The 24422-nt window shown below is 50.5% G+C and overlaps 1 protein-coding gene across 2 annotated transcripts in view; it reads right to left on the bottom strand.

The window, feature by feature from the left end:
- The window catches only part of SSH1 (slingshot protein phosphatase 1), a 56383-nt gene extending 38237 nt beyond the window's left edge, over positions 1-18146 (bottom strand). Inside the window, exons 1-2 of one of the 2 annotated variants that reach the window (XM_061385137.1) lie at positions 17971-18146; positions 12367-12407 (exon numbers count right to left, since the gene is read on the bottom strand). In XM_061385137.1, coding sequence (XP_061241121.1) covers positions 12367-12407; positions 17971-18039 — 110 coding nt within the window. In that variant the 5' untranslated portion in view covers positions 18040-18146. The remainder of the gene's footprint in view (positions 1-12366; positions 12408-17970) is intronic. The other variant, XM_061385133.1, reaches the window with a different exon arrangement.
- Positions 18147-24422: the final 6276 nt, after the last annotated feature.

Here is a 24422-nt window from a genome sequence, read left to right as displayed (position 1 = left end):
ATCCCAGCTCCAGGGCTTTCGATGATGCGGCCTCATCATTTGCACTTGCTTGCTGTGGCAGCCCCAGCCATTCATGTTGCTAACCTAAGCTTTACACGCTCTGACCTCGAGGCTTATACTGCAGTTAGCAAAAGTGACTTATAATAAAAAGCTTCCTTGTATCGCCTCTTACACTGTTCCTCCCACACTCCACATGCTCTCTGCTCCACCCCACCTGTCACTGCTCTTGTCAGCTCTCCTACTCTGTGTCTCTACACACAGCCTCCTCATGTCCTGCCCACCTGCCAACGTTCACACCTCCTCCAGGAAGCCCCCCGTTGCCGCCCTGGCTGCAAGCCATGCTTTTCAACATCTTACAGCACCTTCTCTCACTGAGCACTGAGAGGGTGAGTCATTCGTTCAAGGTCATATGCTTAGAAAGGGACAGGACCCCAAGGACCCAAACTGTGTTTCTGGCCCTGTTTACCTACTAACTGGTGGTGATATTATCTTCACGCCAGCGTATTTAACTTCACGATGGGACTCTAGGGCCAGGACACACATAATTATTTAAGTCTCCCTCTCTGCCTGACATACAGCAGAGTCTATACTCAGAAGTAAATACTCACAAACTGAGCTATGTACCTCCTCCAGCCTCAAAGCCATTTTGTGACTAACTCACCTTGGTCGTCTCTGAGTGGCTACGACACTGGATGCTGAACATGTACAGGATGGACAGAACACATAAGAACCACAGATACAGAGAACAAACCTGTGGTTACTACCAGTGGGGAGGGGCAACCCAGGAGCAGAGGATCAAGAGGTACAAACTATTACGTGCACAATAAGCAGCAAGGACGTATGGTACAACGTGGCAAACACAGCCAGAGGCTGATAATAACTACACATGGAGCACAATCTTTAAAAAGTGTGCATCACTGTACTGTACACCTGTAACTGATACATAATGTCATTCATCAATCAAACTTCAATTCAAAAACAATCAATTAAAGGGCTTCCCTGGTGGCTCAGTGGTTAAGAATCTGCCTGTCAACGCAGGAGACACAGGTTCAATCCCTGGCCCGGGAAGATCCCACATGCCGCGGGACAACTAAGCCCGTGCACCTCAACTACTGAGCCCACGCACCCCAGAGCTTGTGCTCCTCAACAGGAGAAGCCACTGCAATGAGAAGCCGGCGCACCGCAGCTCGAGAGGAGCTCCCACCCGCCGGAACTGGAGAAGGTGGCGAGGTGCGGCAACAGAGACCCACCGCAGCCTAAAATAATAAATTAATGCAAATCTTTTAAAAAAATAAATTAACAAGATGTCCAGTTATTCAATGAAAACGTGTGACCTGGGAAAATATTTCTCAAGCTTCAGTCAATTATCAGACACCTCTGATTAAGCATTACAACCTTTGGGGGAAAAAAAAGATTCGCTGCTGCATAAACGATGTTAGAGCCACAGGGAGGTCGCGTCCTCCCGGCAACCAAGTGCTTCCAACAACATGACAACCAAGTTGCCCACGTCACAGAGTCTGGAGTGTCAAAGCTGTGACTTCTCCACCTCTCAGCGCCCAGAAGGTAATGTGCACTCAGCCAAGGCAAGGTCAGTAATAAACATGCTTGCTGTGTCCTGCTGGGCACGTCATGGATACCCTTAGCATCCGTCAGTCTCTCAGACACAGGGAAACCAAGGCTCGGAGAGGTTACATGGCTTATCCAAGTCCTAGTGGCCCAGAAGGGGAAAAGCCAGGAAACGACACCACAAGTCTCTCCAGAAAGCGCCCTCTGCTGAGTGGACGCCTTGGGAAAACAGCATCAAGAGAGCAAGTCTGCTTCTTTTTCCCAACAAGTCAGGCTGAAAACCCTCTGGGAGGCAGAGCAGGGAGGGCCTCCAGGTTGGGGAGGGGGTGTGGTAAGGAGCGGAGAGGTGGCCGCAAAGATGAGGGGCTGGTGGCAGACAAGGGGGTTGATCAGACAAGTAAACACTTTAGGGACAATGGGAGGCAGGTTTCTCTCCCTATGAGAAAAGGGATTACAAATATGGAGCGAGAAAAAACTAGAATGAACCTGGAGATGTTGGATCGGAATTGAAGGTATCAGTTTGAACTCATGGTTTTCAACATAAATAGAGTAATATAGATGCAAATGTGTAACACCTGTGTGTGTGTGCGCGCACATACAGCCACACAGTCCCAAATTCTGCCCGCTGAAAAGACCTGCAGAGAACACCTCCAATAGTAGTACTAAGCATGCCTGCCTCAGTGTCTTTGCTTTTGTTTCCCAGATTAATTTGGTATAATTTTATTTCTTCAAAAAAAAAAGCCCTTGTTAATATCATTTGGGTTTAGAGAGCAGGATGCGCTTCAAGGAGGCTTTACAGAGTACATGAAAAAAACGGCAATATTTTCTGCTTTTTTTTTTTAATTAGTGGACATTTAGTTCTCAGCTAGGCCCATCAATCAACTAACACCCAAATAAATAGAACTTGGCAACCTGCATCTACCACTTCCCGTGTTCTGCATTCCACTGTCAGATTTCTAGGTCCAGCACCAGCCCCTAATCTCATCCATAAATTATCCTTTTCAGGGATTATTCACGGGGTTAAAGTGATTCATAAATGCTTTATTTTAAAACAATTCTGTTGATGTCTAATTGACCTGCACCACTGTCAGTTCCCGGCATGTGTGTGTATGCTCGGTCGCTCAGTTGTGTATGCTCTTTGCGACCCCATGGACTGCCATGGACTGTAGCCCACCAGGCTCCTCCGTCCACGAGATTTCCCAGGACTTCCCCTGCGTTTCTTGCCGTCTCCCGCATTGGCAGGAAAGGGTTCTTTACCTTTCCTGCTCCATCCGGGAAGCCCCAGTTCCAGGCATACAACACAGTGATTTGCTATTTCTACACATCACAAAAACCACCTGCCTACTTCAAAATGTCTTTTCTACTAAAAGGAACCAGGGCTGCGGGGAGGAATGATGGATTCCAGAGACGGGGCAAAAACTACAAGGCGAGGTCTGCCCTCTGGTGTCGGAAAACAAGGCAGTGCTCAAAGGACGATGCGCACGTCCAGGGACACGGAAGCCAACTTGAACGAGCCCCCACAGGCCAAACCAGGGGCAGTTTGAACCCTGAAGTCAAGAAAACAGTTAACAGACTATGAGCCGCTGCACGAAACAAACAGGTGTCCACACAGACATAAATAAGTGCAGAAGCTGAGGGGCACCGGGCGCTGGGCCAGCTCCAGCGTGTTCCCACAAGAGACGCCTCACAACACAGGGAAAGAAGACCCGTGCAGGCAGGAAGCCCAGCGAAGCCACCTGAGGACCACGGCGACCACCACCCGGCGCTGCACAGCCCGAGTCTAACCTCGAGGGAACACCAGACAAACCTAAACTGAGGGGCACTCTATTCTACAAACTAACAGCCTGTCCCTTCAAATGGTCGTCAAAGTCAGAGAAAGACAGGAACGTCCCAGACCGAAGGAGACGCAGCAGACAGGACCACGCCGCAAAGTGGGCGATACTAACCTGGACCCTTTATGACAAAGGACACCACCGGCGCAAACGGTGGCCCCTGAACGGCGCCTGATGATGAGATGGAGTCATGGATCAGGGCAAGCTGGGTTAACGGCCTGCTCTGTAGGAGAACGTCCTTGCTTGTATTCAAATGGCATCTGGCTGGCAACTTACTCTCAAAACGTTACAGAAAAATGTTCTCTGTGCTCCATTTGCAACTTTTATGTATGTTTTCAACTGCTTCTAAATTTTTAAAATTACTTCTAAAAAAATTCCACTGAACTGGATTCTGGCAAAACACTCCCTCTCATTTTTCCTCTTAGGCTCCCCTGGTGGCTGGCTCAGTGGTAGAGAACCCGCCTGCCAATGCAGGAGATGCAGCAGATGCAGGTTCGATCCCTGGGTCGGGAAGATCCCCTGGAGAAGGAAATGAGAACCCACTCCAGTCTTCTTGCCTGGAGAACCCCATGGACAGAGGAGCCTGGTGGGCTACAGTCCATGAGTTCGCAAAAGAGTCAGTCATGACTGAGGGACTAAACAACAATTTTTCCTTATGGGCCAGTGATAAAAGCTTAAGACCCTCTTGCTGGTCATCGTCGCTGGCAGACATCCTGGCTTCCCGGTTCCCTCTCAGGGATGCTCTGCCCCTCAGCACCCAAGATCTGTCCCTGCCTCAGGACCACCTCCCCTCCGCACTTCCAGAACAGCAGCAGCCCTGCTTTGCGCACAAGGCCATGGAGGATGATGGGAAACTCCCCTCTCCCAGTTCCTCTCGGTCTCTGGGTGTCCAGATTTTGAAGGCCTTGAGTACACACGCAGGGCGCTAGCCCCCATGAGCCCTAATTTTAGCATTTTCCTGCTCTGAGACTGCATGTTGCGAAAAGGCTGGGGGCGACCTGCCCCGGAGAGCCTCCTGTTGTGACCGGCACGTGGAGTCAGGACGGGTAGCCGGAGTCGGGACTCTGCGGGCCTGCAGGATGTTGTTCAGCATCCTGTTTTTGGTAGCTGGGTGGCTGGGCGGCTCTGGCACCACGTATGTTCGCCACCTTCACCTCTCCAGACCACAAACGCACAGGTTAATTGGTGGGATGGGCCTCAGGGCCCAGCCTAAGGCAAACTGACTCACCGCCCATCACACTGGGTCTCCTCACAAATACCCACCCTCAGGAACAGTTCTTCAGGGGGACCAACCTGGTGGTCTTTTAAGGACACCGTGAACCAAGCAACTGATGGTCGTTTCTCTCTTTGCTTTGACTCCTCGGAAACTCAAAGTCAGATATACAGCCAAACTCTGGTAATTACACCAACCCACATTATGCCTTGAATTCCACATACAACTGTCCCCTCACTTTGCTTTATTTTCCCCCATGTTCTCCAGGTCCCACTTTCCAATCTTAAACCAGATGATTCGCTTTGAATGTGACACGCGGTTTCAAATCCCTTCTGGGAGCCACAGTGGACATGGCACACACAAGGTACCTCTGGGACGTTAACAACGTCTTTTTATATTTAACGTGGAATTCCCAGCCCTCGGCACAGAACCCAAAACATACACAGGCACCGAATATACGTGGGCTGAGTTGATAAGGCAAACCACTCTTAGATAAAAAGTGCCTCCGTTACCAGGTCGTTTCACGAGATACTCCTTCCCCCACCCGGCGTGCGGGGCCCACACAGGGCGCCCAGGCTTGGCAAGTGGGCTCCTGAGGAAGCTCGCTTGCCGTGGGGCTCAGCGGTCTCCACCGCAGCCCTGAACAGACACACTCCCAACTTCCACCGGCTTCAGACATGGCATGGAACTGTGGGCTTAGACGTTTGGGGAGAAGAAACGAGCGATCTCCGGAGGTGGCAGCGGGCCCGGCTCCCTCCAAACCACACCAACAGTCCCTTCCCCAGCGGGTCCCAATGCTCGGCAAGCAAGCGTGTGGGGGTCACTTCTCCCAGCGCACGGAGGCCCCTGGGGCATTTCCTAAGCAGGGGGCCTCTGGGCCTTCTTTGAAACAAAATATTAAAAAAAAAGCTTCAAAAGTTGCCACTCAACGAAGGAAAAATTCTTTTAATTGTAAAAATAAAGGCACACAAGACGTGATGCTTTGCGGATAAAAACCTGGTGCCAGGCTCCGTGTAACTTGGAGGAAGACAGGTCGGGCAGAGGCTGCTGTTTTCCCTTGGGTTTGACTAGGTTGACCTTTTTGGGTTTTGATCTAGAACTCCTCTGGGGCGGGGGGTGGGGGGTGAGACGGTCAGGAAGGCAGCAGAAGGGACTGTCGCTTCCCAGCATCAGTGAAAGTAACGGTGCCCTGTTGTCAGACAAGGACCAGACACAACACAATATACAAGACGCCCTCTCAGCCTCACAGAAGCTCCCTGAAGCCCAGGAGGACTCTTCCTGTTTCAGGGAGGGCAAGGGGGCTGGCCTGAGGTCACAGTCACACAGTGGGTGGGGTAGGGGTGTACAGACCTGGCCCAGAGGCCCCGCCCCAGCCAAGCACAGCCAGGAGCATGACTGTGTAATTTACACGGCAGTCATGTATCCCTGGTTCTCGCCCAACACTGCAGGGCGGGGCGGGCTCCTGGTGGGGCGCTCTCATCAACACATACCATCTCCACTGCGGGAGCGCGAACCCTCTCCAGGGCTTTCCGTGCTCCAATGTGGGAACCTCGCAGGCCAGACTCCTAGTCTTGCCACCCCCCACTCCCAGCCCCATAATCCTATTTTGATTAATCCTGTTTTCTTCCTGCAGCCTTTCTCAAAGCAGAAAGACTCTGGTGGGCCTCCTCCTAGTCTTAGGAATATTCCCAATAAGCTGCCCAAATCTAGAGTGTCTCACGGCAGCACAACATACGCCAAGATGACCTCTGAAGGCGGGAGTCCCTTCTGCCCAGGCAGTCACCACCAAGGGCATGGCCCTGCTCCCGGGGCAAAGCGTGCCTGGCCCAACACGCGCTGAGGGGGAAGTGGGTCCAAGCAGAGGGTCCACTTCCTCTCAGAGGCCACACCAGTTCTCGCCATCTCAGGGTGACTCAGCGAGAAGCCCCCCCTTACCCTCCAAATACAGCTGACCTTGTTCTCAGCCTGAGAATAAAGGAGAAACTCTGGATGTGTTGTTACAAAGCTACAGAGGATGGTTAGAAGCTGTAACACGGTGACACAGAACTAAACTGATGGGCCTGAAGATGCTTATTCCTGGGTTTGGGAGCTGTTATCTAATCTCACCTCACTTGACAGAGGAGGCAGTGGAGGCCCAGAGACGTTTAGTGACTGGCCTAAAGTACACAGCAAGTAACACATTTTAGCAGGTAAACACCCTGTTTACCACAGGGTGATCGTGGGTACCACTGTGAAGAAAGGGCTCACACGCGCCTTCTCCGGTGCACACGTCTCCCTGGTGTGCTAAGTGCACGGAAAAATGAGGCTAGGGCCTCGAGGCATGCTTTAGAAGTCTGAGCACTGCTATTTCAAACGTTTAATGAAACCTACTAGACTCTGAGCAAAACCCATTTTAAGTTAACCTTAGTAATTTTAATTACATTCCAATATAATCGGATTAACTCTCCACTTGTTCCAAGTGTGTGCATCCCGAGCGTTTCAAAGTGGGGTGGGGGTGGGAGGCGGCTGCCAGTAAAGCTGTGAGGGAGGGGACAGGAAGGGACGAGGGTTTCTGATCACAGCCACCAGAGTCTAAACCCTGTCTCCGGCCCCAGGGAACTGCGGTTTCCTACAATGAGGCCGGCATCTCGTGGGGGTGACAGAAATGAGACGAGCTGCCCAAGTTCCCAGCAGCTACAGCCCCTCGTGAATGGGAGCCCTGATGTGCACACACTGCCCACCCCCGGTACCCACCCAGGCGACCCACTGCTTAGGAAGGGACATCGAGTACCAGCCTCACTTGAGCTCACGGTCAGGGAGGTCACGGGACAGGGCACACTGCTCACAGCAGGGCCCCTGGGGTTCAGGCTGGAAGAGAGGAAGACAGGTCTTCAGGGGTGAAGGGGTGTGTGGGCGCAGAGCCACAAGAACAGGACGGTGTCTGGCAGGTGGTCGAACCCTGCCGGCTCCCCGGGGCTCCTGGCCCCTTCCCACTAGCCAGTATCGCCTCTACTTGACACACCCTACCACGTCTGCAACACTGAACAGAAAGCTACTTCTTTATGCGTCTTTCTCTCCGTTAGACTGGCGCATCTCGACAACTCCCATGGACTGAGACTTCTGGGCGGATTCTACCCAGGACCCTGGGCAAGCACCCTGTGCTGAGTGTATGCTGGGACCAGGGACCAGGATGGGAGAGCTGCTCCCTTAATTAGTTTATAACTGATAGCAAAGGCAATCATCTCTCCTGATGGCATTCCCTGATGGCAGCAAACTCTCTTGTTGGCCTTGAAGAAGCTGCCAGCCATGTCTATAGCCACAAGAGAATGCATTCTATCAAGAATCAGTGTGAACTTGGAAGAGGGCCCAAGGCACAGACGCAACCCCAGCCCTGGTCAACATCTTGCCTGCAGCCACGTGAGACCCCGAGCAGAAGATCCAACTCAATCATGTCAAGGGTTCCTGGCTCATGCGAGCTGAGAAGTAAACCTGTGTACCGTTTTGACTGGGAGTTTGGGGTGGCTCGTTACACAGCAGTAGCTCACTGATACAGCAGCCTGCTACACGGAGCCTGGATGTGGCAGAGTGCAACCCCTCTGGGCAGGACTTAACTAGACAGACTTGACTCTCAACAGGGACAGTCAAAGTCCGGGCTGAAAAACCATCAAGGAAGTCAGAGGAAGCTCCAAGGGTAGACAGGCACTGAAGAAGAGGCTCTAAAAGAAGATGGGAGGCAAGGCCTGCAGATAGAGAACACACCCCATCCTGACTCGTCCACGAGGAGAGAAGGCGACACAGAGATGGGGGTCCTCTGGGGATTTCCGAAATGGGGAGAGGAGCGAGGGAAAGGCGGGTGCACAGGAGTTCAGTTTCCCACTAAAACTGGGTAAAACAGAGAAGATAAAATCCTGCTGCTCTGGCCCAAGTGTTTGCTTGGGCAAGCAAGCAAAGAAATTAAAAGAACTCTAATGATCATTTCACGTGCTTGACTTGGAAAAGCTGGATTAAAAAAAAAAAAAAGCAGCAAAACATTCACTCCAGATCCACCATCTGGAAACAACACAACCCTATTCCCTCCCGGGGGCCCTGCCTGGCACACAACCACTTGAGTCTCCTGCCAGACTGAGGCAGCTCCCAGGATGGCGAGGGAGCCAGGGGCTGCTGTGGCAGAGCCATCTGCTCACCAGTTCCCACAGTCCGAACGGTGCAGTTTCCCAAAGGGGACTGCAGGAGGCCAGCAGCAGGCTGCACACAGAGCGGGCAGGGCAGAGGGGGAGTAAGGGCTCGGTGCAGGCTCTGGGTCCCTCATCTTCCCTCTGCGCAGGCGGACAGCGGCTCCCCAGATGGCCCCCAGGCCTTCACAGAAACTGACTGGGTGACAGTCAAGATTCTGCAAGAGGTGCACTCCTGTTCCCATCGTACGGGGGCGTCACCCGGTGAGCGATGCAGGCTGGTCCCTGGTCCAAGTCACCTGGCATCCACGGGGATGGCCCTCCCAGCCCCCGCGCAGTGGGCCTGGTGCCTGCGGGGAGTCTGACCCTGTACTGCTGGGCTGTGAAACTAACACTGATGGAACACCATCGTCTGAAGACCAGTCACGGCCACTGTCCTCCACACCCATCATGGACCTGGCTCTGGGCAGGGAGCTCCGTACAAACTACTGGTCAACCCTGAAAGACCAGCACTTTATCTGTTTTACTGATACAAGAACAGAGACCTACAGAGATACAGTAATTCCTAGAGGTGTGTGGGCATCTCTACTAGTGCAAGAGCCAGACTCCGAACCCCATTATCTTTCCTCCAAATGTCTTTCTTGTACACGAATGCAATTTACTGCAGAATCAAAACCAAGTTAATATGTTTAAGCTTCCTGAAATGCTACATGCAGGTGGAGAACTAAGACCCTGTCACTAAGGGAAGCCCCAACAATTAGGGATGAGACAAAAACCCAGGTGCTTGCCCAGGGAAGGCAGGTACCAGAAAGAAACCAGGAGTCACCTGCTGAGGACAGGGAAGCCACAGAGGTTTGCGGGGAAGCAAGCGGAGCTGGCCGTGAGGACTGCGGCCAACTGGAAAAGAAACTGGCTTAGAGAAGAAGCCTGGTCAGGGAGCAGTGGTAGAACTCAAAAACGGCACGTCCGTGCAAGGAAAGGCCAGCGGTGAGGCTGAAAGGCAGAAAAGGCTGTGTGGACCAGGAGGATGAAGCTGGGGGCATGTCCAGACTGCCAGCCCTCTGACAGCTGGATGATAAACTGAGGTCCAAGGATGGGTTGATGGGCGGCCCCTCAGTGAACCGGGCCTGACCATGGTGCTCCCAGCGGGGGAAGGCGGTGGGGAAGAGGGCAGGGTGAGAAAGATCTGACCCACGAACTCAGCAGTTCACTGGCTACACGTTGGGTCCAACATCACTTCTTGGAGGATCCGCAAGATGAAACTGTCCATTAAGGGTAGACAAAGGGGCGAGGGAACAGGAGGACCCTGCGGGCCCCAGTTTCTCTCCCACCCCAGCACCCTTTAGACACCAAATCAGGTCAGATTAACTTCAGGATGAATGTGAAGCAAAGAGAGACCTCCTCGCTCCAACTCTCCTCCCCTCAGAGTAAAGAATGACCAGCCATTCCACACATTTTTTTCTCGAGGAGAAGCTCAGAGAGCAGAGGTCTGGAAACGCAAATCCCCACGCAGATGCCAATGAACTGCAGTCACGCCACTTACACAGGGACCTCAGCACTTCTCTCCTTGGGCTCAGAGGGCTAGACAGCAGGACTCTGTACTCTACCTGAAACGGGGCCTGAATGTCAAGGTGAGTGAAGAGCAGAAGAAAGGGGACGCTTGTGAGGACAGGATCAGAGCCCAGGTCAGGGATCAGACCAGAGCCAGCCTGGGTCTCCCAGCACTCACGATGGCCTTTGGGCACTGAGAGCAGCAAAGGACTCACGGTGGTCACCAGGTCGATCTGACCTCCCGGGAGGCACCGTCACAAGTCAGCAGGGGTCCTGGGTTGCAGCCCTGATGCTGCCTCTAACCACCTGGGCGACCTCAGCAAGTCGAATGCCTGACCTGCAACACTGGTGTCCAACTGAATCACGAAACTGTTCCCTGGAAAGGCGGAGTCCTATGACAAACTCACGTGTTATGAGTCCTATGACATGAGTCCTACGACAAACTCCATTGTCCAATGGAGGCCCCACTTAGAATGCAACCTGCGACCTGGGGGGTGGAGGGTGGGAATACCCCCTCCTCCTGGGGTTGCTGTGAGGATGAGATGTGGCCCCGCAGAGAGCTGCCTTTACTTCCCTCTGAATGGCCCTCTTCAGCTCCGAACGATACAAAGAACGGGGCCTTTTATTGGCCAGCAGCACATACACGTTTTCCTATCACTGCCAGCTGTAAGTTCTTTATTAATGGAAACAATTCAAAGTGCTATGTTGTCAGCGCAGGAAGGGCAAATAAAAAACGAAATATTTCTTTGCCCCGAAGACCATCGAAGTGCCATCTCCTGGGGAAGAGCCCTGGAAGAAAGGGACCAGCTTGAGGGGGAGAAGAGAGTTCCAAGTCCAGGGAAGGGCTGGAGACGAGCTGGGGGCGCGGGGCGCTCCACAGGCCCTTCGCCCTGATCTCCCTCCCCCAACAGTCTCCGGAGCAGACCTCCACTCCCCTCCCAGCCTCCACCGGCTGATTCTCAACACGGACCGTGACTGCCCCCACTTGGGAATCCGGCTGATTCTGGCCTTCGAGACTCTGAGCAACCAGAACCCCCAGTTTAAAGGAGGAGATGTGTCACAGCGCCTGGTCCTCCTCCAGTGTAATGTGAAAACGAGGACCCGGCCACTGTACTAAGACGATTATTTTCCTGCACACGTGAATTTTAGAAAACAGGGTGCCTCCTTCCCTCAAACACACAGGAAACTTCACAGACAGGCAAGGTGGAGCTCCACCACTCGTGTGTGTGCGTTTAACCAGGAGAAAAGTCTGCTCTCAGCAATGAATGGCTGACCCTTGCTTCTCAACACGTATTTCCTCTTCCAGTTAATTCTCCTCCCCTTCCCAAGATGAAACAGACAATAATAATAATAAATAAAAGAACAGTATCCTTGAAATTCTGTGCGGTTTCTTCTTTTTTTTTTTTCTTAATCTAGCCGTTTACTTTTTTAAACTCTTAAGAGCCAGGGTTTAAGACCAGATCATTGGAACAGAAGAATGCATTACATAATAAAGTACTAAAGCTTCTGGAAGCCAACAAAACACCCAATTTTTGGAAAAGAAAAACAGCCATACTTCTAGTGTCTACTTGGGAATATAGTAACTGAGGACTACAAGCTTAAGAAACTTCTCAACAGGCACGTGCACACGTGCACACATGTACACACACACACATCCTAAATTAATAAACTGAGGGGTTGAATGTCTGTTTCAAATCAGCAATGTACTTACCTCAAAACGAATACCCTCCCAAAAGCATGATGGAAAAGTGAGAACATATTAGAATGATTACTTTCTTTAAAGCAGAGGTAAAACCTGGAAGGAAGTTTGTAAAGATACTCATTATGGCAAAGCCAGGGTGGTGGAATACTGGCAATTATTTTTCTTCTTCTCTGAATGTTACATAATTATCAAAGCTGTTTACAGTTAAATATCTGTTCATCTGTAAAGCCCTCCTACTACTGAAAAGCTGGTGTAGTCTTTCTCCAGGGTTCTCCCTTTTGGAAAGGCACAAGAGTATTTCTTACCTGCTTGGAAGAAAGACTCCAGGGTGAAAATGTGAAGCCTGCTTACCTATGGTTTAACTTGCGATCTTCATCGCTGCCGGCCTCCAACTGCAGAGGAAGGAAGAGAATGTCACAGCCCAGACGCGGCTATCAATGAGCCTCGGACACAAGGCTCACATTTTCTGCTCTGGTGTCTGCAAAAGGTACAAATGTCCAGGAAACCTGGCTCCTTCCAAACACCGCACCCTTCCCAGACCAGTCCTGCTCTGCTGCTCCCCTGAAGAATTCCTGTGGAGGAATGTTCAGGTTTCCTGATGTTTTCCCGCCTGCCTTCCAAGGCATCACAGATGGGTGCCTGCTAACGCAGTGTTCCTAGCCAGCCCAGGTACTCCACACATTCATTCCGCCCTGAGCTCTCCCTTTTCCAGTGCTGCTTCGGAGCTCATCCAGTTTTTCTTTCTTTTAAATTTTATTTATTTGGATATGCAGGCATGTGGGATTTTGGTTCCCCAACCAGGAATCGCACCCGTGTCCTCTGCATTGGAAGCGCAGAGTCTTTAACCACTGGATCACCAGAGAAGTCCCCCATTTTTCTCTTTTAGGGGAAGGAGGTGAAGTTTTAAGAGGCTCTGTTTCCTTCTTCAATCTAAGCAATAGCTGAGTGATCAACACCATTACTTTTTTTTGATAACTCTTACAATTTACTCCCTTACTAGCTTTCAAATATAACATACAACAGTGTTAATTTTATTTATCATGTGGTATACTGTGTCTGTATTACTTATTTATGTTATAATTGGAAATTTATATGTTTTGATTGCCTTTATCCATTTCCCCCTCACCTCAATCCCAACCCTCTGGTAATCACAAATGATTAACACCATTTTAAGCCACAACACACAAGTTTAAAAAACCACCACCACCACCATTCCAGGCAAGTCTTTCTTAACAGAAGGTAGCTAGGATCAGGCTGTCAGGGGGTCTCAAAGCTTTTGGTAAGTTCTCAAAAAGGCTTTCATGTTTAATATAAAACTTTCTAGGCTCTTAGTGTATTTCCAGACATGAAAGAAAGGGATATTTAATATCTTTTAAAGGTTACAAGACCAGGAGGGTTAAAGGCTCCAAAAATAACCATGATTTAAGCCCCAACTGTAATTTTTCTTTTCTTTTTCTTTCAAGGAGAAAACTCAAATGAGAAGAAAACACAACACCCCAACAACTTTCCACCACTGAGAGCTGGCATGTTTACTATGTTACACAGAAGGGCCCATTGAAAGGGAAAGAGAGAAACCTGGAAAGCAGCGATGGCTGCGAGAGACGCAAGGTTGACTGAGGACAGAAACCAGACAGAAGCTGGCAGTGGTGGGAAAAGGTCATGTGTGGAGGGTTCCGGGCAGCCAGGGACACACACACAGGTGGCAATTTCACCAGTGAACGAGCCTGGCACAGGGTCCTGGAATCCCCACGCTGTAATAAGATCATGTACGTATCGCACTGGGCAGAGGCAGAGAGCATCAGTTCATTCTCATGCTCCCCACCCCATGCTGGAGGAGAAGTGGAAACACCAGGGACGGCTCTGCTGACCACAGGGCCACCAGTTCCAGGCCCGAAGTGAAACACACACGAAACAACTCACACGATCAGAGGAACAAACTCAGAAGAGACTGTTGGGTCTAACCCAGTGGTTCTCAACTGGGGACCACTGCTCTTGGCAGGCGATGCCAGGCAAGGCCGGAGCCTTTTTTGGGAGGATGCTAGTGGCATCTAGTGGGTAGCAGTCAGAGTGCTGCTACATCCGCCGCAACACACAAGACGGGCCCCCTGCAACACAGGGTTTTCTGGCCCCAACGTCAGCAATGCTGAGGTTGAAAAACCCTGATCCGATACTCCCCTCCCCAAAGCAACTGGAGATCCACCCGTGAAAATGAGTTACCTTGAATGGGGGTCACAAATCACAGTTCCTGAAAGCTACTGCTTTCTCTCTTCTTGGGCTCTCTGCTTGTTTTCACAAAATGAGACAAGGTTCATGGTAAATTGATAGAAATGAGATAAAGATGGAGGGGAAAGGAACAAAGCCAAAGAGGGAAGCACTGCTCTGCGGGTTGGGCTGTGACTTCCTTTAGTTTCCACGCCGGGCAGGACCACGGGTTGGGGAAGGAAAGAAGTGACCTGAATGTTTCTGACTCAACGAAGGATGCGCATTTTGAGGAGTAAGGCAGTGATGGGGCGGGATGCAAAATCACTTAATTCTCACTCCCTAAGGGTCTTGGGACGAAAGGTGATGCGAGATCAATTATTCCAGAGAAGGAAGCTACCTATGCCAAGGAACACATGTGAGAGGGAAGCCGGAACTTTCGGATGAGCCGGGGCCCAAAGAGGGGAAGTAACCAGAGGAAGGTCAGACCAGAGGCTCAGAGATGGCACACACGCTACCCTCTCCCTTCCTCCCTGCATCTTCATGCCTCACCCCACCTGGAAGATGCCTCACCTTCCGGGGAACATCCCAGGCTCTGCCAGCTCCTGGAGCCACTAATGCTGCTGATTTACTCAAGGTAAGGAAGAGCTGTCTGAGTTTTATTATTTTGGAGGTCACTGGCACTTGGTGAAAATAATGCTTTCTATATAATAATTTTAAATATGCTCAGGGAAAACAATCCTAAGGTCCCACAAAAGGTACAACCATACAGTAGAATACTGAAAAGAAAAAAGTGTTAATCGCTCAGTCGTGTCTGACTCTTTGCGACCCCATGGACTGTAGCCTGCTAGACTCCTCTGTCTACGGGACTTCCCAGGCAAGAACACTGGAGTGGGTAGCCACTTCCTTTTCCAGGGGATCTTCCCGACCCAAGGATTGTAGGCTGAGGCACCAGGGAAGCCCAGAAAGTGAAAGTGAAAATATACTCAGTGGGAACAACCCCAAGGCCCAACACAATGCACATTCACACAACAGAATATTACTCAGCCATGAAAAGGAACGAGGTCCTGACTCACGCTGCAACACGGATGAGCCCTGAAAACACGAGGCTGAGGGAAACAGACCTGACACGGAAGGCCACACAGTGTATGATTCCACTTACATGATATGCCCAGAATAGGCCAAATTTGTAGAAACAGAAAGAACATTAGTGGTTGCCTACAGTTTGATGAGGGGAGGGCAGGGCAGGGCAGGGCAGGGCAGGAGTGGGTGGGAGGGAGGCTGTGGGTGATGGCGAAGGGCTGTGAGGTTTCTTCTGGGGGTGATGAAAGCGTTCTGGAATCTGTGGTGATGGCTGGTCAACCTTGGGCACGTACTAAAAACCACTTTAAGATGGCGAATTTATGGTATGTGAATCCCATCTTGGTTAAAGAAATAAAATAATAAAAAAATTTTACATGTGGCAACTTCCCTGGTGGTCCAGTGGTTAAGAATCTGCCTTCCAATGCAGGGGAGGCAGGTTGGATCCCTGGTTAGGGAACTAAAATCCCACATGCCTTGGGGCAGCAAAGACCCAACACAGTCAAAAAAAAATAGTAATTTTTTTAACGTATTTACAGCAGAAGTAGACTGGATGCAAAGTAACACAAGGAACGTGGGGTTTAGAATCAGAGGCCTAGGCTTGACAGGCTTCCCTGATAGCTCAGTTGGTAAAGAATCTGCCTGCAATGCCGGAGACCCTGGTTTGGTTCCTGGGTTGGGATGATCCACTGGAGAAGGAATAGCCCACTCCAGTATTCTTGGGCTTCCCTGGTGGCTCAGCTGGTACAGAATCCACCCAAAATGTGAGAGACCTGGGTTTGATCCCTGGGTTGGGAAGATCTGCTGGAGAAGGGATAGGCTATCCACCACTCCCTGGTGGCTCAGAGGTTAAAGCGGCTGCCTGGAATGCAGGAGACCCGGGTTCAATCCCTGGGTTGGGAAGATCCCCTGGAGAAGGAAATGGCAACCCACTCCAGGACTCTTGCCTGGAGAATCCCATGGAGGGATGAGCCTGGTAGGCTACAGTCCACGGGGTCTCAAAGAGTCGGACACAACTGAGCGACTTCAGTTTTAACCCACCACTCCAGTATTCTGGCCTGGAGAATTTCATGGACAGTATAGCCCATGGGGTTGCAAAGAGTCCGACAGGACTGAACGACTTTCACTTTCACTTCACTTTCAGGCTTGACAGGCTGTCCGAATAACCTCTTCCTGGAGCTGATTTCTTCACCCGTTGTTTTTGAGAAGGGACCATGAAATTAAGTGCAGAGGAGTACTTTGTAAACTGCAAGACAGCGGTAGTAGAAATGATGTAAGGGAACAGATGTCTCTGCGGAGAAGTGAAAAGCTGCCGCACTCATTTCCCAGCTGCAGGCCACTGGCTGCCATGCAGAGCAGGGATTGTTAGAACCTTCTGTCTGCAGGCAAGATAACTCATGAACGGCCTCTCCTTGAGAGGGCCAGGGCTGTGAGGTTCAACCCTGCAGCCAGGTTGAGAAATGTTCCTGCCAGTTCCAACGAAACAGGCTGAAGAGCTGCGCACCAGGAGCCGGCCCCACAGGCAGGGCTGTTAAACCCCAAACAGGTCCTCTTCTCTCAGAAACACACACAAACGTTATCAGTGTTATCAGTCAACTTCCCCCAGGGAGAAGGGGCCTGACTTGCCCCGATGCTGGCAGGGTCACTTCCTGGGCCTGCCTGCAGGGCCCTCCCCCAGCAGCCTCCTCTCCCTTCTCTATAAACAGTTCCCGTCTCCTCCTCCAGCTGCGGTGTCTATGGGTCAACACTCAGCCTGGCCACGGATGTCGAGTTTAGACCTAAGACCCTAACTAGTTCTCCTGCTCGGAGGCCCGAGGCCCAGCCGAGCTCGGTCCAGCACAGCTGTGGGCTCAGAGGACGAATTCCCCAGTGACTCGGGGCGAAGGAGGCAGGCTGGGTCACACAGACCCAGAGAAACCCGCACCGCTCAGAGAGGCACATTCAGCCCCTCAAAGCACCGGGGCGATCACAGGAAACCCAGAATCGGCCCCGGCCATACAGCCAGCTGCACTTAAACACCCAGCCTCGGCAGATATCAAGGACAGGAAGAATCCAGATTGAGCTGCACACAGAAACCTAAGACACCATCACCCAGCACCCTGAGCTCACTGTCACACAGCGACAAGGGACTGCCACTCACACCCACAGCCAGGGGCGTGCACTACGGGGAACAATTTCACACCTTCACAGGGGCACCCCTGCGGCTTCTCCCCACTATCACTACACAGGCCCGGCCCCCAGGGGACAGGCCGGAATACACAGGAGGAGGCATTCAGGGTTCGGAATCCCAGAACCGGCATCTCACGCAGTTTACCCAATCAGGAGTTCCAGTCTCGGGACAAGTACCCTGCAGTCACCCCTGACGGGGCGAGGGGGCAGTGTCACACATTCACAGTCACGCCCCAGACGGGGGTCACACTTACACACTGTCACCCCCCACACAGGAGTCACACACAGAGTCAACCCCAGACGGGGGTACACCGGCACTGCACAGTCTCACTGCAGTCACCCCAGGCCGGCTACCCGGGAGGGGGTCGTCCAGCGGGGTGCCCGCAGGCCCGAGGACCCCTCAAAGCTGTCCCGGCGCAGCCCCCGGCGCCCCGCGCCCTGCACTCGCGGCCCAGGCCTCGCGCGGCGGCTGCTCGGCCGGGCCAGGGCCGCGGGCCCGGGGCTCACCTCGCTGTTGCTGGCGGAGGAGGAGGTGGCGCTGGGCGTGGGCGAGCGCTGCAGGGTCACCAGGGCCATGGCTGCGGTGCGGTACGGCACACAGGCGCCGCTGAGGCCTCCGGCTAAAGCCGCCGCCGCCGCCCGGGCCGGGCCCGGGGCGCTCCAAGAGCCGCGCGCGGGCGGCCGGGCCGAGCCGGGCCGGGCCCGCCCCTCCCCGTCGGCGTCCGCCGCCGCCCCCGCCCCCCGCGCCGGCGCGCGCCGGGCCTGAGCGCGGGCGGGGGGCGTGGCCCACGCGGGGCGCGCGTGCGCGTGCGCGGCGCGGGAGTCCCGAGGGGCGGCGGGAGGCCCAGGCCAGCCAGCCGCATCCCGCGAGCGCAAGTGCGAAGCGGGTGCGCGCCCGACGGCTAGCAAGTCCTCCCCAAGAGGCCCATCCCCTGCGCAGGCCGGGAAACTGAGGTTCCGTGACCACGCAGCTTGGAATGCGCGGAGCAAGCAGGCATAGAGACAGAAAATAAAAACCTGCTCGTCCCTGCGCCTTGAACCTCGAGGAGGGGTGTGCATAAATTCGTATGTTCGTTCATTCATTCGTTTATGAAATATTTATTGAGCACTTATTAAGTACCCAGCATGGAGTATTCGACAGTGAACAACACAGAATTGACCTGCCCTAGGGGATTTGATGAAGGTAAATTAAATTGCTAGAAACTCACTTTGCCCGTCTTTTTATATGAATTCCTACCATGTGTCCAGAAACCCAGCTAACACCTTGGGAAGTTAGGGAGAGCGTCTCCGAAAAGGGGGCATTTGCTCTCAGACCTGACGGATGAGCAGGATTAACGGGTGAGGGTGGGAGTTGACTGCTGGGCGTGATCTCCGGGGGAGAGCCTGCACAGTGGCCGGAAACGGAAAGATTTCCATCAGCCGCTGGAGCCTAGGGATGGGGAAGAGGGAGTCAGGGTGCTCTCTAGAAAGCTCTGGCTAAGGCTTGGAGAATGGACTGTTGAACAGAGGCGTGAAGGGAGGCCAGGGATGGGCTGCTCTTGTTGTCCTGGGGGGAGGTGACCAGTATAGGGAGGGGAGAGAGAGACGTGGAGGAAGATACTAAAAGGGTGGCTTGATTTAGCGTCAGTTTCACCCAAATCCCCTACTTCTCTTCTTTCACCCAGCCCCAGCACGCACGCATCTGCACCATTTACTGGTCCAGTCCTTGCCCCCCGTGCATCTCACTGCCAAACCAGCAACACAGGCAGCCTGGGCGATACTCCCGCTCTTTCCCCTAGATCCAGGGGCTGGGACCTCCTCCATATTCCCTCAGTATCATTCTTCTCAACGGGGTTTGTGGCGGGTGGGGGGTGGTTAGGACTTTTTTTTTTTTTTTTTAATGTGACATCTTAGTTCCCCCACCAGGGATGAACCCATGCCCCCTGCAGTGGAAGAAGGGAGTCTTAACTGGACTGCCAAGGAAGTCCTCCTCCCCTCTCCCCACTTTATTTTCTTTTTAAATTTGTGTGAATATTTTTGAATGTCTTGGCAGATGGGGAGAGCTGTTGGTGGTTCTGGCGTTTAGAGGGCAGGAGCTGGAAATGCTAAAAATGCCGAAAGTCCTGCAGTTCACTGGACAGTGCCCTCCACCCTTCCCAACTCCCAAGAAGAACTGCTCAATTCCCATAAGACTCCTGTGTGGGCGAAAGCACCGTTCATAATTATCTGACTCCATTTGATAAGTCAACACAAAGTATTTTTCACTGAATTTTCAGAAACGCAACTATGTTTAAACAGAGGGCAGAATATACTTTGTTTTGTTTGAGAGTTTTGTCAGGAGCTATTCACTATTTGGGAAACAGAGTTTATGGAGGGAAACATAACTCCTAATATTGGAGAAGCTGACCCAACACATTGGCATCTTGGTAGACAGACTGCTCTATTTATTTAGCACCTATTTTTAAATGTCAAGCATGAGACAAAATTATGGGCAGTATTCAATTGACTGATGACTATCTTACTTCTCAATTCTGAACACATTCATTTGAAAACAGATACACGTGGGACTTCCCTGGCAGTCCAGTGTTTAAGACCCCGAGCTTCCACTTCAGAGGGCACAAGTTTGATCCCTCATGATTGAACTATGATCCCACATGCCATGTGGCCTAGATAAATAAATAAATAAAAATTTAACAAACCCAGACACTTGTACACAACATTGTAAATTGACTATATTTCAAAAGAAGAAAAAAAAAAAAGACAGACATACTACTGAGACTTCCTGTGTCCTCCAGGGATGTTATTTCATCATAATGAATTTTCCTTATATGTTAGGGCATTATCAGTCAGTCCGGTTGCTCAGTCATGTCCGACTCTTTTCGACCCCATGGACTGCAGCACGCCAGGCTTCCCTGTCCATCACCAGTGCCTGGAGCCTGCTCAAACTCATGTCCATTGAGTTGGTGATGCCATCCAACCATCTTACGCTGTGTATATATCTTACCCTCTGTATACATATACACAGTGAAATACTACTCAGCCATGAAAAAGAATGAAATAATGCTATTTGCAACAACACAGATGCAAGTAGAGATTATCGTAGTGAAGTAAGTCAGAAAGACAAATACCATATGATATTACTTACATATGGAGTCTAAAATATGACACAAATGATTCAGTCTATGAAACAGAAAGGGAATCATGGACAGAGTGAATAGACTGGTGGTTGTCAAGGAGGAAGGGGTTGGGAGAGGGGTGGAGTGGGAGATGGGAGTTAGCAGATGTATGCTTTTATATAGAGAATGGGTGAACAACAAAGTCCTACTGTGTAGCACAGATACTCTGTATCCTATGATAAACCGTAATGGAAAAGAATATTTTAAAACAGAATGTATATATGTGTGTGTCTGTGTGTATGTGTGCACGTGTGTGTGTGCTCAGTCATGTCTGACTCTTTGAGACCCCATGGACTGTAGCCCACCAGTCTTCTCTGTCTATGGAATTTTCCAAGAATACTGACATGGGTTGCCTTTTCCTATTCCAGGGGATCTTTCTGATCTAGGAATCAAATCCTGAGTCTCTTGCATCTCCTGCATTGGTAAACGGATTCTTCACCACTGTGCTGCCTCTGAGGCCCATACATGTATATGTGTGTGTGTGTGTGTGTATAATTGAATCCACTTTGTTGTACAGCAGAAATTAACACAACATTGTAAATCAACTATATACTACAATTAAAAAAAAAACAAAAAACACCTAAACCCTAATCTTTCTGCCCTGGCCTTGCTTACCTCTCTACCCACACCCACTGATCCAGAGGCCATCCCCACCCATTCTCACTTCCTCTTACAGCTGAGGGGCCCTCTTCCCTCCCACATTAACTCTTGCCAGACACCACCTCCAAAAATCCCTCCCTGCTCCCTAGACTGGACTCAGCTCTTTCCCAGGATGTCACATCTCCCCTCACCTACCCCCAGGCACATGGCAAGTTCTCTTAACATTGTCACAACTGTCTGTCTTGTCACATGTTTCTAAGAAAAACCTCAGGAACTGGGCTGGGACCAGGGTGAGAACCCAAAAGGTAAAGGGCAACCAAAACAACAACAACAAAAATTCAACCAAGAGAAAGACTACATACTTTTTTTCTTTTTTCCCACCTTTTTTGGCCACACTGCACGGCTTGTGGGATCTGTTTCCTGACCAGGGTTTGAACCCCGGGCCTTGGTGGTGAGAGCACAAGTCCTAACCACTGGACTACCAGGGAATATCAGAGAAAGGTTATAGTTTCAGGAATCAAACGTATGCCACAAATCTTCAATGAACAAAATGTCAGCATTTTGAATGGGATGGGGACTGTATTACTGGGCTTTCCCGTTGCCTCAGGCTCCAATACGGCACTTTCACTGATCCTGTCTTCATCTGACCCTGTCTGTATTTAAAATTTTGATCATTCTAAACACTTCTGTGAAAATCCAGCTCTGAAAAGACCTGTGGGCTTGTCTTGTGGCCTGTAAAGAGTTGGGGCAGGGAGAAAAAAAAGTGAGAGCTCCCTGGTCTAGGTTTCAGGGAATCCCAGGAGCGGAGGAGGAGAACCTTGTGGAAGACCCAGCTCCAAAGTTTTCTTGCATCCAGTAGAGTCTTTTCCACTCAGTATCATAATTATTTTTTTCATCATACTTTACTTAATTATCATAAACCTTGTAGTCTCAGTTTTGCAACTATTATAAATAGCCAGTTAATGAGTTATTTGCTGTATGCTAGGTGGTAGGCAAAGTGATTTGCAAATGTGTTGGGGACAGGGGTTTTTTATGTGAATGTCCCCCATTAACCCCCCAGGGCCACCTCCTCCAGGAAGCCTTCCCTGACCTGAGTCCAGATTAGGTACCCCTTATCAAGGCTCCTGCAGCCTCTCTGCTTTGTCCCGGCTTGAACCCCTTTGCTTATTTCTCGTCATATGGTTGTGGTTCTCCTTTCATGGCTGAGGAAGCTGATGCACAGGGTGGTTTAGTCGCACGCCCGTGGTCACAGAGCTAGGGCGTGGTGAAGCTGGTTACTTGGACACTTGTTTTTCTACTTTAGAACTCAGACAAGAGACAGAGGTTCTTCCAGGATAGCCTAGGAGGGGAGAAGGGAAGAGAACGCTACTGATAATTCCATTTTCAGAGCAACTGATTTGCAATTCACAAGTATTAAATAACAAAGCTCTGGTACACTGAATCATGGCTCCCCAAAGATGTCCATGTGCACCTGTAATGTGTTACCTGATATGGTAAGACGGACTTTGCAACTGTGATTAAGTTAAGGGTGTTGAGGTAGAGAGATTATCCTGAGCTATCTGAGTGGGCCTGATACAAACCCAAAGATCTTTATAAGAAGGAGGAAGAAGGATCAGAGTGAGAAGTAGGAGATATGATAACACAAGAGGTTGGGGTGATGTGAGGAAGGCCATGAACCGAGGGATGCAGGTGGCTGCTAGAAGCAGAAAAAGACCGAGGAGTGAATTCCCTCCTCATCATCTCCAGAAAGAACACAGACTTGCCATCATCTTGATTTTAGACTTCTGACCTCTGGTTGTTGTTGTTCAGTCACTAAGTCGTGTCCAACTCTGCAACCCCCTGGACTGCAGCACACCAGGCTTCCCTGTCCTTCGCCATCTCCTGGAGCTTGCTCAAACTTATGTCCATTGAGTCGGTGATTCTATCTAACCTATTCTTCCTCTGTTGCCTGCTTCTCCTTTTGCCTTTAATCTTTCCCATCATCAGGGTCTTTTCCAATGAGTCAGCTCTTCACATCAGGTATCCGAAATGTTGGAGCTTCAGCTTCAGCATCAGCCCTTCCAGTGAATATGCAGGGTTGGTTTCCTTTAGGATTGACTGATTTGATCTCCTTACAGTCCTCTAGAAATACAAGAAAATAAATTCCTGTTGTTTTAAGCCACTGAGTTTCTAGTAATTGGTTGTAGGAGCTATAGAAAATGAATATAAAACAATACATATATACTGCATTAAAAAAAAAAAAAAAAACAGACCCCAAATGGGGTCACTTGTGCTGTTGACTTTTTAAAAAAATGCACATCAGAGTTGTGAGTTACATTTTATTTGGGGCAAAATGAGGACTATTTAGCTCAAGGGACAGCATCTTGTATGGTTCTGAGAACTACTCCCAAGAGGTGGGGGGAAAGCCAGCACATACGTGATTTTGGTGAAGGGGAAGTACGTGCAATCAAGCACATATTTTTTTTGCGGAAGGTTTCTGCTGGTCATGAGGAGCAACCATCACCATGAAAGATTTCAGTGCTTTTCTAGGTATGAGGAAATGGAAGAACTGGATCCATAAAATCAGCTCCTGAAAAAATCTATCTGAAGACCTGTTCCGTCAGGTTTTCCCAGAGCACAGAGGGTCTTATTTCTGCCCTCCACCCTGAACTCCTTTCAAGGGGTGTTGAAAGTCAGCAGCTGTTACAGTACATGATATAATCCTTATAGAGGTAGCAAGTCCTAATAGCAAGTGCCAATTTGTAGTTGACCAGGCTAAACCCCACATCAGCAAACCAAGACTTAATATCTAGCCTAATTGCAGTTACAACGTCCTCCAGGAACGTAGTCTTAACTGGTCACTCTGGAATTTTCTGGTCAGTACCAATGAGGTAATCTGCCACACAGCCCCCTTCTGTCCCTCATAGGTAGGTTTCCTAAGCCTGAAACAATTCATTCTTTTCCCCTTTCTGCTATAAAAGGCTTCCTTTTTGTCCAGCTCCTCAGAGCGTCTTTCTACTTGTTGGATGGCATTCTACCCATTTGTGAATCATTCGTGAATCATTCAATTAAGTCAATTAGATCTTAAAATTTTACTCAGTTAAAATTGTGTTATTTAACAACTATTAAAAAGTTATTAGAATGTCATAATACAATATGTTGCAGCCAATTCTCGGGCACTATATCATTTTCACATTCACTCAATTCATTAGACAACAATTTACA

The sequence above is a fragment of the Bos javanicus genome, chromosome 17 (assembly GCF_032452875.1).
Source record: "Bos javanicus breed banteng chromosome 17, ARS-OSU_banteng_1.0, whole genome shotgun sequence".
In the NCBI taxonomy this organism is placed as follows: domain Eukaryota; kingdom Metazoa; phylum Chordata; class Mammalia; order Artiodactyla; family Bovidae; genus Bos; species Bos javanicus.
The sequence above is the reverse complement of the archived record's forward strand: the minus strand, read 5'-3'. Positions and strand labels throughout refer to the sequence as shown.